The 17,963-nt window shown below is 44.2% G+C and overlaps 1 protein-coding gene across 4 annotated transcripts; it reads right to left on the bottom strand.

Annotated features, from left to right (window-relative positions):
- Positions 1–18: 18 nt before the first annotated feature.
- Positions 19–8,284, bottom strand: ZFP42 (ZFP42 zinc finger protein). 4 transcript variants are annotated; one of them, XM_025386394.1, is made up of 4 exons: positions 8,215–8,250; positions 4,910–5,079; positions 4,465–4,541; positions 19–1,397 (listed from the first exon to the last, which is right to left on the bottom strand). In XM_025386394.1, the coding sequence occupies exon 4, from the start codon at positions 1,300–1,302 to the stop codon at positions 325–327; it is 978 nt and encodes a 325-aa protein (XP_025242179.1). In that variant the 5' UTR covers positions 1,303–1,397; positions 4,465–4,541; positions 4,910–5,079; positions 8,215–8,250; the 3' UTR covers positions 19–324. The 4 variants fall into 4 exon arrangements, with proteins under 4 accessions (XP_025242179.1, XP_025242180.1, XP_025242178.1 ...); XM_025386395.1 differs by lacking the exon at positions 4,910–5,079 and having other exon boundaries at positions 19–1,394; positions 8,215–8,284; XM_025386393.1 differs by lacking the exon at positions 4,910–5,079 and having other exon boundaries at positions 8,215–8,265.
- Between the last annotated feature and the right edge of the window lie 9,679 nt (positions 8,285–17,963).

Raw genomic sequence — 17,963 nt, 5'->3', positions numbered from 1 at the left:
GAAATGAAAACTACACAATTAAAACTCAAAGTTATTTTCATATTTATAGTACATGAAAATAAGTCTTACATCTAATAATCCAACAGATAATATATTAAAGGTCATGCTTTTGAAGTCAATTTATCACTGACCTTCCTGCTGGAAGCACATTTTAAGAATACAAAGTTCTAAATAAAACAAAAAAGAAAAAAAATACACCATGTTCTCAAAACGGTATCACAAAGTGTGGGAGCATCTTAGAAACACCAAATTATAACTGCTTTTGGGGCTGCAATACTGATTTAAAAATTCCGTCCTAGAAACAATAATCAAGAGGCCGATTTGTCACTGATCACTGCTCACTCTTCTGCGTATCCTGTTGGAGGACCACTCTCCGTCTTGTTCATTCTTGTTCGTATTTGCATGCGTTAGGATGTGGGCTTTCAGGTTATTTGACTGAGTAAACCTCCTGTTACAGCCTTCAAAGGGACACACGAACCGTTTCTCCCCCGTGTGGATGCGTACATGCGTACGCAAATTGAAGTCCAGGGAGAAGCGCTTTCCGCACCCTTCAAAAGTGCACTGAAACGGTTTTTCTCCAGTGTGAACCAGGAAATGTCTTTTTAGTTTCGAGCTCTCAACGAAGGCTTTCCCGCATTCTGCACAGATGTGGTCTCGGGGACCATGAGTGAGGAGATGCTTTTTCAGGGCAGCTCTGTTCCTCAACTTCTTACTGCATCCACTCTGAGGACAAGCGATTGCACTCAGACTGTCATATTCTTTACTTACGGGGGGCTTCTTTCTAGCAAATTCTGCGAGCTGTTTAGGATCTGATAGGTCAATGCCAGGTATTCCTCCAGGCGGAAGCTTCTTGCCTGTCATGTACTCAGAATACTCGAGCGAATTCTCTCCAACTATCTTTTGAGGAAGCTCCTTCTTTGCCCCTTTTTTCATGTATTGCAAAGAACATTCAAGAAGGGAGCTTGCTTCGAGAACCTTTTGAGAAAGCTCTTGTTCTGATCCTTTCTTTAGGTATTCCAAGGACTCAAAAAGTGAGTCCTCTTCCAGGATGGGTTGAGAAAACTCGCCCCTTATGATGCATTCTATGTAACAGTCTGAGAAATCGTCCTCTCCAACAGCCTGAGGGCCAGGCTCATAGCACACGTGGTCACCACAGAAGGCCCACGCAGTGCCGACAGGCTCCATTTCCGCCTGCAGGTCTTGGCTTGCCTTGCCTTGCTCGGGCTTAGCCCTGCCGGGGGCTCTTCCACCCAGGCCTTTCTGGCGTCTCATCTTGGCCCGTTTCTTCAGTTGCTGGTTCATGTTTTCCTGACTGTGTCCTTGAAGGTTTACACCAGGATGTATCAACCACCTCCAGGGAGTAGTGATCTGAGTAAGTTGTCTTCAGCAAACACCTGCTTTATGATAATAACCTTTAGTTAAAATAGATTTCAGTATCAGAGCTACTGTCAAAAAATGACCTAGGAGTCATTATTTCCAATAATACATTTCCATCTTCTCTGATAAACTAACCAACCGACCGAGAATGGGCTCTGTGTAAGACACGAGTCATAAACAGATCTTATCTAGGTGTTCCCACAAGTTATCGGAACCCTCTATATCTAATTGCTCACCTGACATGCATTGGTCAGGACCATGTGCTAGCTCTACTTTAGGCTACACAGTTTGTGATACATCAGTAAACAGGCACACAAACATCTATGCCTCCATGGACTAGACATACTCATGAGTATAGAAAATAAGCAATGTATGCCACGTGTTAGAAGGTGACTAAGTGTGAAAGAGTAAGCAAAGGGACTGGTAGGAAACAGAAGCCTGCAATATTAAATAGGGCACTTGGGCAAACCTTCACTGGGGTGGTAAGTGGCAGTTGGTTAAAAGCCTGAAGCGGGTGAGGGAGCAAAATATTGTCTTCTTTCTTTTCCTTTTCTTTTCTTTTTGAGACGGAGTCTCACTCTGTCGCCCAGGCTGGAGTGCAGTGGCGTGATCTCAGCTCATTGTAACCTCCACCTCCTGGGTTCAAGTGATTCTCCTTGCCTCAGCCTCCTGAGTAGCTGGGATTACAGGCGCATGCCACCACACCTGGTTACCCTTTCTATTTTTAGTAGAGATGGGTTTTCACCATGTTGGTCAGGCTGGTCTCGAACTCCTGACCTCGTGATCCGCCCGCCTCGGCCTCCCCAAGTGCTGGGATTACAGGCGTGAGCCACCGCGCCTGGCCCTATTCTTGTTTTCTTATGTAATACTGTTATGAAATTCAAATTAAATAATGCATGCGAAGTGCTTAGCACAGATTATGGTGCACAGCAAATGCTGACTGCGATGTGAGCTCGTGTTATTTTATTAACTTTTCATTCATTCTACAAGTAATATGTTGGATCCTGCTACATGCCAGGTTCTTTCTAGACCAGGGTGGTAAACCTTTTCTGCAAAGGGCCAGATTTTAGCTTTGTGGGTCCTGTGGTGTCTGTTGAAACTATTCAGCCTTGCCGCTGTACTAGAGCACAGAAGCAGTCAGGTAACACACAAAGGAATGAGGTTGGCTGTGTTCCAATAGAACAGGGAGACTGGCCCATGGCCATTGTGTGCCCACTCATTGTTCTAGAAGACGGGGATCCAGGAAATAAGACACATGAAATTCATGGTGCTCCCACCTTTTAGGAATTCATGCCAAAATAAAGGCACAGGGTAGCTTGGCCCTGAAGAGTTTCCCATCATTTCCTTAAAAATCTAACAGCAATGACATTATAAAAGGTATAGCATGAATATGTTATTGCTTCTATTATGAAAGTCTCTTGCATAATGTTACAACTGTGTGCCTGATAAAAGATCTCCCTGTTTATCATCCTCGTGTCTTTCTGTAGGAAGAAAAATTATATGTTTCTAAAAAAGAGGCAGAGGTAAAAGTTGTCAGATGACGATTAACAGCTTGAAAATACTTAAAAAAACAAAACAAAACAAAACACCTCAACAGAAGCATGTCATTTACTTTTGGTAAAAAGCAAATACATATAATAAAAACAAAATGTGTTCCAACTGTAAGGGAAGAGTTTAAGATTTCTTAAAATGTATTAAAAATATGTAATATATATGTTAAATGCTACTAATACTATTATTTTTGGTGTATTTTATTTTATTTTGAGATGGAGTTTTGCTCTTGCTGCCTAGGCTGGAGTGCAGTGGCACGATCTCAGCTCACTGCAACCTCCGCCTCCCGGGTTCAAGTGATTCTCCTGCCTCAGCCTCCTGAGCAGCTAGGATTATAGACAGGCGCCCGCCACCACGCCCAGCTAATTTGTATATTTTTTAGTAGATACAGGATTTCATCATGTTGACCAGGCTGGTCTCGAACTCCTGACCTCAGGTGATCTGCTCACCTCAGCCTCCCAAAGTGCTGGGATTACAGGTGTGAGCCACGGCACCCAGCCTGTGTCCTTTAAAAAGGTGAAATTAGGGCTGGGTGTGGTGACTCACGCCTGTAATGCCAGCACTTTGGGAGCACAAGGCTGGCGGATCACCTGAGGTCAGGAGTTTAAGACCAGCCTGGCCAACATGGCGAAACCCTGTCTCTACCAAAAATACAAGAAATTAACTGGATGTGGTGGTGCACACCTGTAATCCCAGCTACTCCAGAGGCTGAGGCAGGAGATCACTTGAGCCTGGGAGGCGGAGGAGGCAGTGAGCCAAGATTGTGCCACTGCACTCCAGCCTGGACAATAGGGCGACTCTCTCTTAAAAAAAAAAAAAAGAAAAGAAAAAAGAAAACAAATAAAAATAAAAAGGTGAAATTAACCAGGGAGATTCGAAAGTATTTATGAAGCACAATATTAGCACCTTTGGAGAGTAATTACTAGGATGAAACACAGAGCTGCACTCCCCAGTTAGTCCATTTAAAAAACAGCTTGTGCATCTCAAATCTGAAAATCCAAGATCTGAAAGGCTCAAAGTATGAAATCTTTATGAGTGCCACCATGACACTTGAAGGAAATTCTCATTGGAGCATTTTGGATTTTGAATTTTCGGACTTGGGATGCTTGTGTTGGGTATTTTGCAAATACTCAAACATTCAAAAAAATCTGATGTCCATACTACTTCTGGTCCCAAGCATTTTGGATAAAAAGTGCTCAACCTGTAACTGTAATTGACTGCTGCTTTTCTCTCCAAGTTCACCTCTTGCCTTCTCTAGCTCTTGTATTTCACTATTCAGACATAATAAACTTTCTCCAATAAAGCGTCAGATCAGTCCATTACAAATGTTCTTTTTTCTCACGAAAATACTGCCCATCCTCCAACACACACACAGAGGCTTGCTTCCCACCCATACTTCAGATGTGGAAGCATCACCTCCTCAGGCAGGCTTCCCTGGATTCTTCACTCAGTTGAGTCCCAGAGCTAAGTGTTCCCCTAGCTCCCTATTTCACACTCATCAGAGCTCTGGTGTCCCTTGCTTAAAGTCTGTCTTACCTGCTAGACTGTGAGCTCTACGACAGCGAACGCCTCTTCCGTTCTGTTCACACAGGCTCCAGCCTCAGTACATTTGTCTAGTGAGATGAAATCATGAGTATGCATTAGTCATTGTGCTGTTGATCTCTGATTTAACAACCCTATACAATTACTTTACTAGGAATTTAGTTGAGAGTTTAGGCAACTTAATGTAGAAGTTTCAAAAAAGCTGGCTGTTAATGATGCAAGGTGTTACATAGAAAGGAACTTCCCAAGGCCAGGCATGGTGGCTCATGCCTGTAATCCCGGCACTTTGGGAGGCTGAGGTGGGCGGATCCCTTGAGCCCAGGAGTTGGCGATCAGCCTCAGCATAATGGTGAAACTCCATCTTTACAAAAAAAAAAAAAAAAAAAAACCAAACACACAAACATACAAAAAAACATGAGTCTAATCAGACTACGCCTACACTTCAGCTCAGCGATGGTTAGGTCTGAATTCCCAAGGGAGGTGGTGAGTGGGATGGGCTTGCCAAATGCGCTGGTGGTCCCAGCTCTTCAGGAGGCTGACGGGGGAGAATCGCTGGAGCCTGGGAGGCAGGGGTTGCAGTGAGCTGAGATCACATCACTGCACCCCAACCTGGGGGACAGAATGAGACCTTGTCTTAGAAAAAAAAAGGCATCTCCTAAGACAGTATTTTCTTTATGAATTTACCAAGATTCAAGTATGGTCCTCATCTGTCTAAGCTAAATTCTTACTTGTCAGATCTCCGAGCATTATGCTATTTCTCATAGCAATAGACAAGCTTGTGAGGATGACATATAAAATTGAAATGGTAATTAATTAATTTATAAGAAAACTATTTATATGGCAAGCCAATTTCTGTCAGCAGAAAAAACTAGTCATGTATCACTCAAAGACAGGAATATGTTCTGAGAAATGTATCTTTAGGTTGCTGTGTCATCTGTGAACATCAGAGTGCAGCTGCGCAGACCTGAATGGCGTAGCCTGAGACACACCCAGGTTACACGGTAGGGCCCGTTGCTCCTAGGCGGAAAATCTGCACAGCAGGTTCCAGTTCTGAGTACTGCAGGCCACTGTAACACAACAGGAAGTATTTGTGCATATAAACATACCTAAATAGAAGAAATACTGCACAAAAGATAAAAAGTGGTGCACCTGTGTAGGTACATATCCGTAATGGAGCTCACAGTACCGGCAGTGGCTCTGGGTGAGTCAGTGAGTGAGTGTTGAGTGAATGAAGGCCTGGGCCACCACTGTAGACAACTGTAGGCTTTATAAGCACTGCACACTTAGGCAAATTTTAAAACTTATTTAAAAATGTGTCTTTCTTGAATAATAAATTAACCTTAACTTACTGTAACTTTTTCAATTTATTTATTTATTTAGAGACAGAATTTCCCTCTTGTTGCCCAGGCTGGAGTGCAATAGTGTGATCTTGGCTCATCCCAACCTCCACCTCCCGGGTCCAACCAATTCTCCTGCCTCAGCCTCCTGAGTAGCTGGGATTACAGGCATGCGTCACCACGCCCAGCTAATTTTGTATTTTTAGTAGAGATGGGGTTTCTCCATGTTGGTCAGGCCGGTCTGGAACTACCGACCTCAGGCGATCCGCCCGCCACGGCCTCCCAAAGTGCTGGGATTATAGGCGTGAGCCACCGCGCCCGGACTCTCTTTAACTTTATAAACTTCAAAATGTGCAAACTTCCTGACTCTTTTGTAATAACACTTAGCTTAAAACACAAACACATTTTTTCAGCTGTGCAAAAATATTTTTTATGTTATTTTATGCGATTTTGTCTGTTCAAATTATTTTAGCCTTTAAAAACTTTTACGTTAAAAACCAAGAGACAAACACACACAGCAGCCTAGGCCTACACAAATTCAGGATCATCAAGATGTCACTAGGCCATAGGAAATTTTTAGCTCTTTTATAATCTTATGGGACCACAGTGCATGGGGTTGCCCATTGACTGAAACGTCCTTACGTGGAACTTGACTGTACATGGAAAATATACCGGTAAAAGCGGATGTGGACAAAATCTTCATATTAAATCAACACTTAATTTTCTATTTCGCAAACTGGGGCACAAGTACTTCCAGGGGCGCATCCTTTACTTATTCAATCATTTGACAAACATTTAGTAGCAAACATTGTTCTAGGTGCTGAATTTAGGGAAGAAGGTACAAAGTTCCTCGTTAACACACAGTTTGGTGTGGGACCGGCATTAAGAGTCAAATAAACAAAAAAACTTCAGATTGAGAAAAACGCTATTAAAAAGCGTGGCGGGGTGGGGGGGGGTGGGGAGAGGTGGCTCACGCTTGTAATCCCAGCACTTTGGGAGGTCGAGGCGGCGCGGATCATGAGGTCAGGAGATCTAGACCAGCCTGGCCAACATGGTGAAACCCCGTCTCTACTAAAAATAAAGAAAAACTAGCCGGGCGTGGTGGCGGAGGTTGCAGTGAGCGGAGATCGCGCCATTGCACTCCAGCCTGCGCGACAAGCAAAACTCCGTCTCAATAAAAAAGAAGAGTAGGAGCGGGGAAGTAACCGAGCACGCCATCTTGATCCTGAATATCTGGCACAGGCCCCCACAGAGGGGCCACCGGAGCCAGATGCGGGCAGGAGGAAACGTGCCCGGCGCTGGGAAGAGACCAGCGACGGCTGCGGGTTCCAGGCTGCCGGCGGCTCCCGGGGCTGCGGGGGAAGGAGGCCACGCTCAATGCTCCCTGCAGATACGGCGGGCAGGAAGGTGGGGGCTGGGACGCGGCCCAGGCGGCGGGGCTGACTGTGCGCCCCGGGACCATTTGCATTTCATTCCAGGACCCATGGAAACCATTACGGCGTTTCCAACAAGCGAACTGCACGCTTTCTTAGGTTAAAAGATGGGCCGGGCAGCTGCGTGGAGAATGGATTTGGGGAGAACAGAAAAACGTATTAGATTTGGGAATCCCGGGAAGGGCTGCTAGTGGTTTGGAGCAGACGGTGGCAGAGGAGATGAAATGCAGGGAGAGCGGGAAAGCAGAACCACCCCCTGCCTCCAGCTCGCTGGTGGATTGGATGAAGGGCGGACGCAAAACAGGAATCAAGAAAGAGTCTCGCCGGGCGCGGTGGCTCACGCCTGTAATCCCAGCACTTTGGGAGGCTGAGGTGGGCGGATCTCCTGAGGTCAGGAGTTCGAGACCAGCCTGACCAACATGATGAAACCCCCATCTCGCACTCCAGCCTGGCAACAGAGCGAGACTGTCTCAAAAACAAACAAACTAACAAAAACAAAAAAAGGAGTCTCCTACATTTTTTGCTAGAGTAATTTGAGTAGAGGGTATTGCCATCTCCAGAGATAAGTGGAGCAGAAAGGGAAGAGGCTGGTGTCTTGATCACAATATAAGCATGTTAATATAAAAAAGACCTAGCCAGATATTGTAAAGAAACATATTTACAGGAAGTTTTGAAACAAAATAAAAAATGCAATTTAGGAAATCACCGCCAGACACTCGCTTTATTGAGAGTGTATTACTTCTCCCATCTGCCCGTTTTCAAAGTTTGAGGCCAGTGGCCAGCCAGTGGCCAGCCACGGGTCACCGCAGGGCGAAGGCTAGAAGTCTCCCAGCGAGGCCGGCTCCCCTGGTCCCAGGATGAGAACACGCTTCCTCTCCGTGACTTTCTAACCCTTTTGACGCACACATTCCAAGTAGTGATCTACACATCCCCCTTTTCCCCATTGGAAAAAAGTTCCACGAGACAAGACTCACCCCTGTTACCGCGAAGCGCTCTGCTATTTTCAATGCCAACTCCTTCCAAACGTAAAACAAAGGAGAAACTGCGGTGGAAACGTGGACTGCCCTGCGCCCCCTCCCAAGACCCACCCTCCGGACTGACGCGGTCTAATCAGGCTACGCCAACCCTTCAGCTCCGCCAGGGTTAGGGAGGGCGTGGCCCGCCCCGCCCCGGGGCGCCGTCCTGGAGCCCCCTGGCCCGCGCGCTCACCTTCTGCCGGGAGCCGCCTGGCATCGGGGCGGCGCGCTCACTCTCAGCCCGGGGCCCCCAGGCACCCGGCCCGCACGCAAACCCTCAGCCCGGGGCCCCCTGGTCCCCGCGTTCACCCCTCAGCCCGGCCGCCGGGCACTGCGCATCCGCCACGTGGCAGCCCCTCCCGAGCCCAGACACCCCGCATTAGCACGTGGTGAACACTCAATAAATGTCTGTTGAACAAATACGCGTAGGTGTAATCACATTTACGCTTTTAGGCCGGATGCGGTGGCTCACGCCTGTCGTCGTCCCAGCACTTTGGGAGGCCGAGGCCGGGGCGGGGGGGCGGGGAGTCACCTGAGGTCAGCAGTTCGAGACCAGCCTGGCCAACATGGTGAAACCCCCGTCTCTACCAAAAAATACAAAATTAGCCGGACATGATGGTGTGCGCCTGTAATCCCAGCTATTCGGGAGGCTGAGGCAGGAGAATCGCTTGAACCCAGGAGGCGGAGGTTGCAGTGAGCCCAGATCGTGCCACTGCACTCCAGCCTGGGTGATAGGGCGAGACTCCGTCTCAATAAAGAACAAAACAAAACATTAACGCTCTTGCAGGTCGGGGAAGTGAAAATCAAGCGGTGGAGGTACTTTTTACCCCCAGAAATAGAGGTTGACTCGAACGTACACCCCCACACCTTTCCCACCCTGTCCTACCTCCAGTCGCAGATAAAGTATTACTGCGTCTTTGTTTTCTTTTTCCTTTTCCTGTCCATTAATGTGACTGTACTGCTAAAGGCAACACAACTCACTCAGAACGCAGCGGTCATCACTGCCCACCATTGGCTACAGTCTAGTGAAATGTAATAGTTCGGGTAAGTACACCCATACCATTAGAACAAAACCCAGACCGATATTTAAAAACCTCCTAAACGTTGACTTGAAGCTTTTCTGCATATATATCTGGGGGCAGTTCTCCACCATTTTTTTTTTTGTTTTGTTTTGTTTTTTAAGTCTATTTCTGAATAAGCTTCAATTTTGAAGTTGGCCAATAAAATATAATTTTCTTTCTTTTTGTTTTTGTTTTCTTTTTTGAGACGGAGTCTTTCTCTGTCGCCCACGCTGGAGTGCAATGGCATGGTCTCAGCTCACTGCAACCTCTGCCTCCTGGGTTCAAGTGATTCTCCTGCCTCAGCCTCCCGAGTAGCTGGGATTACAGGCATGCACCACCAAGCCCGGCTAATTTTGTATTTTTAGTGGAGACGGGGCTTCTCCATGTTGGTCAGGCTGGTCTCAAACTCCGACCTCAGGTGATCCACCCGTCTCTGCCTCCCAAAGTGCTGGGATTACAGGCGTGAGACACTGCGCATGGCCAATAAAATATAATTTTCAGTTAAGGATATATTTATTTTTCCCTGATCTCTTCTAGTAGGCATAGCAGGACCCCTCCATTTGACATCCGATTTCAATAAAGCTTCCTTAGTTCCTTACCTTAGAATATATTATTTACAGACAAGGGTCAGAAGGCCCGTTTACCAGTCAGAACGACTGCCCTCAACTTCCCTCCTCCTGTCTCTATGGCGCCTTGCTGTGGTCTCTTTAGAAACTACAGGGGCAAATTCTCAGATCAGGTTTCCACCAACCTTTTTTTTTTCCCTTAGAGATAAAAATGTTAACATTTGTGTTTCAATAAGAAATACTTAAATGAACCGAAGAATCTTGAACAGAACCTTCTTTGTAAGCCTTTAAGTGACGACGTCTTTGAAAGCCCTTTTCCTCACTAGATGGAAATACACACACTTAGTGCAAGGAGAGGATCCTTTCTTTGGGTTATCAGAAACCACCCTTTATCACTCCCTTAACCATTCACACAGGGCATGCCATAAACTAGATTGACTTGTAATCCCCTCCGCTACCACTGATTCCATTTGGTCGCTTGGGTGTGGCTCTGTTTGGGAATTAGAGACAGCATGTTTAGAAAATCTAATTTAACATTTCACATTCCACCTCTTCCATAGATTATTTTTGCTGCCATTATCATTTAGCTTTCCTTTCCGTGGGCCTAAGAAGTAAACCAAAATGAATGAACTCATCTGTTGTGATATGAACTCAGCTCCAAGGAAATTTAATTTATCCTAAATGAGCTCGAGAACCAATTAAACTGTGAAACAGAAGTGGGCTGTCTCTTGAAATTGACCACAAAGAGGGTGTGCATAGAAAAAATGTTGTCGATTGCTGGAACTTTAGTCATAGTGATTCTTCTGCCAGTACCATCCTGGTCACTTAAAAAACTTGTATTTCGACCATTTTATCTGTGTTACAAATCAATATTTTCCTTAACACCCTGAAAATGCAAAAACTGTAAATATGCATTAATTCACTCTATAGAGATTTGAGTTTCTCCCCTAGACAGACAAAGGTTCTAGGCCCCAGTGGATAGGTATTCCTGGCCTCCTGCGGTTTGAATGCGGAATGGCCGGGTCAGAACAGCAGGGTAAGAACTAGATTGAGGTGAGTAACTCACTGGTCTGCAGCAAATTTGAGGGGTGCGGAAAAAAAATAAAAACAAACCCTCGGTATTCAGTGTTAGTAATATTTTTAACCTGGCATGTAAAAGAATCAAAATCAATGCAAAAATTTATGGTGAACAAAATATCCACATTATAAATAAAGACAGAATCAGAGGATACCAGCCAAATAATCACGCTGGTAAATGTCACAATGCAGCTGTTAGTAGCACGATGAAGGAGAGGTGTGTGGTGCTACGGGAGCCACGTTGGAGAGCCCGGAAGTTAGGGAAGGTTTCCCTGATCAGCAGGAATCAGAGTGGAGGGCGGAGTCTCCCTGACAGGAGAGGGAATAGTTATGGAAGGACCTGAGAGATGAGTGGACGCCAGTGTGGAGAGGCCATGCAGGCCCAGATTCTGGGACCCTGTAGACCATGGGAAGAACTTCAGTCTTCAGTCCAGGAGCCCTGGGAACGGAATATTATAAGAAAACATGCCTTATCTATAAATGCTTATTAACCCTAAACTTGTAAAACATTATTTCATTATTAGAGCTTCAGTTTATTTCTATTTGATTTAGCTAATATTAATTGAATACATGCACAGTCTCATTTTATCTTGAAATCAAATTTCTAAAATGGTCATTATTATTATTATTATTTCATTTGCATTTTAAAATAACCCTGAGGCACAAAGAAACTTTATTCAGGAATAAGTATCTAAACTCAGATCAGAACCCAAGTGTCAGCTGGGCGTGGTGGCTCACTCCTGTAATCCTAGCACTTTGGGAGGCCGAGGCCAGCGCATTGCCTAAGCTTAGGAGTTGGAGACCAGCCTGGGCAACATGGTGAAACCCCATCTCTACTAAAATACTAAAAAAAAAAAAAAAAAAAAAAGCCGGGTGTGGTGGTGGGTGCCTGTGGTCCCAGCTACTCAGAGGCTGAGGCAGGAGAATCACTTGAACCTGGGAGGGGAAGAATGCAGTGAGCTGAGATCGCTCCACTGCACTCCAGCCTGGGCGACAGAGCGAGACTCCGTCTCCAAAAACGAACAAAAAAATGAAACAAAAACAACAGCAAAAAGAACCCAACTGTTCTTCCTCCTTTGAGATGTGTCACTGTGGTCTAATATAATATTTTACATTTTAGGGTATTTTGCAAACTCTGTAGTTGTATTTTTCATTTAAAAAATCTCTCCCATTATTATTGGCTGTCATTTGTAATGCCTTTTTACATACTTGTTTGATCTTGATGGCACCTTAGGAATTGTTATTATCCACTTTATGGATGAAATGGGAAGTCAGTAGTGACAAGTGCCTTATTCAAAGCCCTCTAGGTATTAGTTTACAGAGCAGAGTTTAGAACCCAAATCTTGCTATCCTGATACAAAATGTAAAGGTAAAGCTAATTTGCCAAGTTCAGTCAATTGTTTAAAGAGCTTGTGTGTTTTTTGGTTTTTTTTTGACGGAGTCTTGCTCTGTCGCCGGGCTGGAGTGCAGTGGCACAATCTCAGCTTACTACAACCTCCGCCTCCCCACCTCCTGGGTTCAAGCGATTCTCCTGCCTCAGCCTCCCGAGTAGCTGGGACTACAGGCACCTGTCACCACACCCGGCTAATTTGTGGTATTTTTAGTAGAGACGGGGTTTCACTGTGTTAGTCAGGATGGTCTCGGTCTCCTGACCTTGTGGTCCACCTGCCTCGGCCTCCCAAAGTGCTGGGATTATAGGCATGAGCCACCATGCCTGGCCTAAAGAGCTTGTTAAACATATTTTTAGAGTTTCTGTGGAAAAAAATAACCTGCCAGTCAGTAATGTATATTTCTACTTGGAATTTGATATCTTAGTAGAGTATGATTTTTAAAAGGCATATTTAACTCTGCTTTTCAAAAAACAATCTAAGTGGAATCTAAAATCTAAATGGAAGCTTTTTGATACTTCACATTGAGAAGAATGAGACGTCATCATACTGTTGTATATTTTCAAAAATTTTGTGCCGTTTAGATGAAAGCTATAACCATATAAATATTGTCTTATTTCATCATCTGTGAGCATTTAGCAGTGGGTCTAAGTATAGGGCCTAAAGGTTGCTTTTTAGACCCCAGATTCTCTTCAGAGTTTGACAGTGATTTGTTAATGCTATGTTTGGCAGTTTCATAAGATTTTTCCTTCTTTTTTTTTTTTTTTTGAGACGGAGTTTCGCTCTTGTTGCCCAGGCGGGCGTGCAATGGCGCCATCTTGGCTCACGGCAACCTCTGCCTCCCAGGTTCAATTGATTCTCCTGCCTCAGTCTCCTGAGTAGCTGGGATTACAGGCATGCACTACCACACCTAGCTAATTTTGTATTTTTAGTAGAGACGGGGTTTCTGCATGTTGGTCAGGCTGGTCTCGAACTTCTGACCTCAGGTGATAACCCCTCCTTGGCCTCCCAAAGTGTTGGGCTTACAGGTATGAGCCACCGCACCGGGCCAGATTTTTTCTTCTTTTTAAGAATGGACTGTTGCTATGGTTTACCTGTTTGTGTCCCTCCAAAAGTCACGCATTGAAACCTGCCTCGATGTGATGGTATCAAGAGGTGTGGCCTTTGGTAAGCAGTTAGGTCATGAGTGCTCTGCCCTGGTGAATGGAATTGTTGTCCTTATAAAGGAGGCACGGGGGAACCCTTTTCCCCTCCACCTTGTGAGGACACACAGAAGTCACCATCTATGAGGAGTGGGCCCTCGCCAGACACCAAATCTGCTGGCCCCTTGATCTTGGACTTCTCAGCCTCCAGAATTATAAGCCATACATTTCTGTTGTTTAAAAACTACTTGGCTAGAGGCTGTGGCTCATGCCTGTAATCCTAGCACTTTGGGATGCCAAGGCAGGTGGATCACCTGAGGTCAGGAGTTCGAGACCAGCCTGGCCAACATGGAGAAACCCTGTCTCTACTGAAAATACAAAAAATTAGCCAGGCTTGGTGGTGCGTGCCTGTAGTCTCAGCTACTCAGGAGTCTGAGCTACTCAGGAGGCTGAGGCAGAAGAATCGCTTGAACTCAGGAGGCGGAGGTTGCGGTGAGCCGAGATTGTGCCATTGCACTCCAGCCTGGGTGACAAGAGGGAAACTTCATCTCAAAAATAAATAAATAAATAAATAAATAAATAAATATAAATTACTCAAATTAAAGTATTTTGTTATAGCAGCCTGCACCGACTAAGACAACTATTCCCATAGCCTCCCTTTCCCCAAACATCCCTTGCCTTTGTACTGACAAACCTACTAACACTGGGCTTATCTGGAGTAAATTTTCTGGGCTTGCTCTGTTTTGTTTTAGATCATCACTCAAATTTCCCCTCAGAATCTTCTGAGTCAACCTCAGAGGGTGTGGTCTTTTTTTAACTTCTTATTTTGACATCCTTTTGGATTTATAGAGGAGTTGCAAAGATAGTACAGAGAGTTTCCGTATATACTTCACCCAGCTTCCACTAATGTTAACATCCTACACGACCAATGTACATTTATCAAAATACAGAACCAACAACGGTGCAATCCTATCGACCAAGCTCCAGACTTTATTTGGTCTTCACCATGCTTTTCCACCAATGTACTTTGTATTTGTTCTAGGATTTGATCCAGGATGCCATTTTGCATTTAGGACACGGTTAATGCACAGATACAAACTCCACAATCTCATTCCAGTTCTAGCCTAGAAAGTATAATTTATGCCTTGGGATATCCTCGCTCATACCACCCTTTCTATAAAATTTACCACCCCCCCATTCCAAGTTTATACCTTTTACAAGACTCAAATCAATAATCACTACTTGTAAGAAAGCCTTTCTTTTGGAAACTTTAATGTTATTGCTTCTTACGTGGAATTACCTTGGCTTTTAGGAATGTATTTTATATCACATCATCAGCCTTTAGATGTCTTTTATATCCATAATGTGGATTTTAAACCAATACTTTAAAATGCACATCTGTCCAGGAAAATACCATTAAGTCACATTGGATCCTCCAGATTTTACAAGGTCTATATGTAGTCTAAATAGGGAAATGGTAGAACAATTGGTTCTTGTTTTATATTATGTTTGAAATGGTGAGAACAAATGATATCAGCATGTAAATAATACAGGTGCCACCTTATTTGGGCAAAGAAAAAAGTATAAAATAAGTAGTTGTGGGACACACAGTTATGTATAGTTTTTTTTAAATTTAGGATTTAAATCTATGATTTTCCTTATGAGTTGGAACCAATTAGTGGGTAGTGAAAAGGTTTGAAGAATGTGTTTATGTGTGTAATTAGAAATGGATCAATATGAGTAAATATGTGAGCACCAGGGACTCAAACAGTATTTGATTTGGAACTTAAATATTTTATCTTTTTTTTTTTCTTAGCTAAAAGAATCCACCAAATATGCTTTAGAACAGGTTGATTTAGGTGATGTAGTTGATATTAAAAACTAGTGCAGCCCCTCAGCTCTTCAGGTATGCCGTGCTGTCGCATCCCCAGGAAGGTGATGCAGTGCAGCACTAATGAACTATGTCAGAATTTTCTCCAGCTACATCCATCTTTCTAACTGGCAACAGGGTTTTTGCATTTGTCTCTCTTCTGTCTGAAATTCTATGCCCCAGATTATTCCAAGCATTCTGATCTCAGCTTAAGCATGACATCGGGGCCGATGTGCCTGAGTTGACTCAGTCAATCTCTACCATATCCCCTTGGCTTATTTTCTTTGTGGCCCTTTTCATTATAGATGGTATTAGTAGCCCGAGTGTTGGGGATGAGTATAGGTAGAAGAGAGGGCAGCCCAGGATCAGACTCGAATTACCCGGTTTACAAGTGCAGTCTGTGAACAGCAAAGGACAAAGGAGGAGTTAAGTGAGGAGCGAGCAGTAAATCAGAATGCAAGAGAGGGGCAAACAGGCTCAGAGGACTATGCCTATCGTGAACTAACAGGGAGGGACCTCAGTTTCAGCGGATTTTCTGCAGGGTACTGATAAAGCTTCACCACTGCTGAGAGTTCTTTCTCTAATGAATGTGACCGAGGAGTAGGTATCCAATGGGGTTCTGGGTGTACCTTTATTCTTTCCTTAAGTAAGAGTCAAGAAAAAAAAAACAAGAGTCAAGAAACCACTGTCATGGAAGGATGCTAAAAGTATGTCTTGCGGGCCCAATCCAGGAGCTCTTCAGGACTTGCAGTGGGTCTCCCCTGTGCCTTCCCGGGTATAACCCCTAGGAGGGGATTCTCCTTCCCCCAGCCCCTAGGGTTTCACCCAGAAAGATCAATCATACATTTCAAGAAGGAAAAGTGATTTTTGAAATTGTCATAGAAAAGAATTCTCAAATTCCAAGAGAAAATAATTTCAGCTCTGGTTCCATCTCGGACCACACTCCTGAGTCCTTTTTGTGAATTCTTCTCCCGTGTGAAGCCCCATTTCTTTGCCAGCATCATACTCTTACTGTGTGAGTCCTAGTCCTGTGGGTTAAATCCCTTTAATGTGCCTAAATATTCTATTCCTTCCTGTCTCTGTGTCTTCCTTGTGTTTCTTTTACCTGCAAGCCTTTTCACAGGTCTATTTCAGGATATTAGATTGTTGTTTTTGTTAATATGTTTTTCCGACTCACAGGGTGTTCAGAGAGAAAGTAAAATTGTATATTTAATGTCTTTTCAATATTACCACTTTAATTATTTCTAATAACATTGAATGGCTTATGCTTTCTCAAGCAAAGGGGTCTCTAGGCATTTATGTGTCCCCCTATAGAAGTGCCAAGGTCTCTAAACTGACTGTTTGCATCTGATTTCTTATCTTTCCAATCCATCATTTTTACTGCAACCACCTATTTTCCTAAAACATTGAGATCGTATCTTTTGCCTCCCTTAACGATTTTTAATGGATTCTAAAGCATGCCTACCCACACCCCCCATCCAAACACTAGCTTTTTTTGACAACCACACTAATCTGGTTCCAATCTCTTTTTCCACTTTACCCACTAAATATTAAACTATGCCAGAGGTCTTCAATCTATGGCAGATGTTCCAAACTTGGCCTGCCATGAGCTATGAAAAGTTTTTACATTTTTAAATGTTTGAAGAAATAATCAAAAGAAAAATAATATTTCATAACATTAAAAATTATATAAAATTAAAAGTTCAGTAACCATAAATAAGATGTTATTGAACAGAGCCATGACCATGCCTTTATCTATGAAATATATCTGCTTTTTTTTGTTTACTTCTAGATGGAGTCTTGCTTTGTCACCCAGGATGGAATGCAGTGGCACAACCTCATCTTACTGCAACCTCCGCCTCCCGGGTTCAAGCTATTCTCCTGCCTCAGCCTCCTGTGTAGCTGGATTACAGGTGCTCGCCACCACGCCTGGTTAATTTTTTTGTATTTTTTAGTAGACACGGGGTTTCACCACGTTGGCCAGGCTGGTCTTGAATTCCTGACCTTGTGATCCACCCGCCTTGGCCTCTCAAAGTGTTGGGATTACAGGCATGAGCCACCGTGCCTGGCCATATCTGCTTTTTTTTTTTTTGAGGTGGAGTCTCGCTCTGTTGCCCAGGCTGGAGTGCAGTGGTGCAATCTCGGCTCACTGCAAGCTCCGCCTCCTGGGTTCACGCCATTCTTGTATCTCATATCTGATTTTTTGCTACAATGGCAGAGTTGAGGAATTGTGGCACAAAATCTAAAATACTTATTATCTGGCCCTTTACTGAAAAAGTTAACTGACCTCTGAACTATTCAATCTTATGAGTAGGCCTAGCTCTTTTTGTGAAAATTCTGCTGTTACGTATCATTAGGATTGAGCCAATTCTTCCATTTTATCACAATCACTGAAAGTGGTGAGACACCCCTAGGTCATCCTCCCACACTGAAGTCTCATCCTCACATGGTTCTGTGCATTTCCTGGGGCGACCCAGGCTCAAAACCCTGCAGAATCCCCCAAATTCTTCTTCTGTGTCTTCTGATCCCCTTGGCAGTTATCAGCAAAATATTTTGCATCCTTAAATTCTTCATCTTTTAGTCCTAACCGACCCGAGGACGTG

Source organism: Theropithecus gelada, chromosome 5, assembly GCF_003255815.1.
Source record: "Theropithecus gelada isolate Dixy chromosome 5, Tgel_1.0, whole genome shotgun sequence".
NCBI lineage: Eukaryota > Metazoa > Chordata > Mammalia > Primates > Cercopithecidae > Theropithecus > Theropithecus gelada.
Note: the sequence above shows the minus strand (reverse complement) of the source record. Positions and strands in the feature narration are given on the sequence as shown.

What these genes read in the sequence shown, in the direction of transcription:
- ZFP42 (XM_025386395.1), bottom strand. Translation starts at nt 1,302, where the DNA reads ATGAACCAGCAACTGAAGAAACGGGCCAAGATGAGACGCCAGAAAGGC.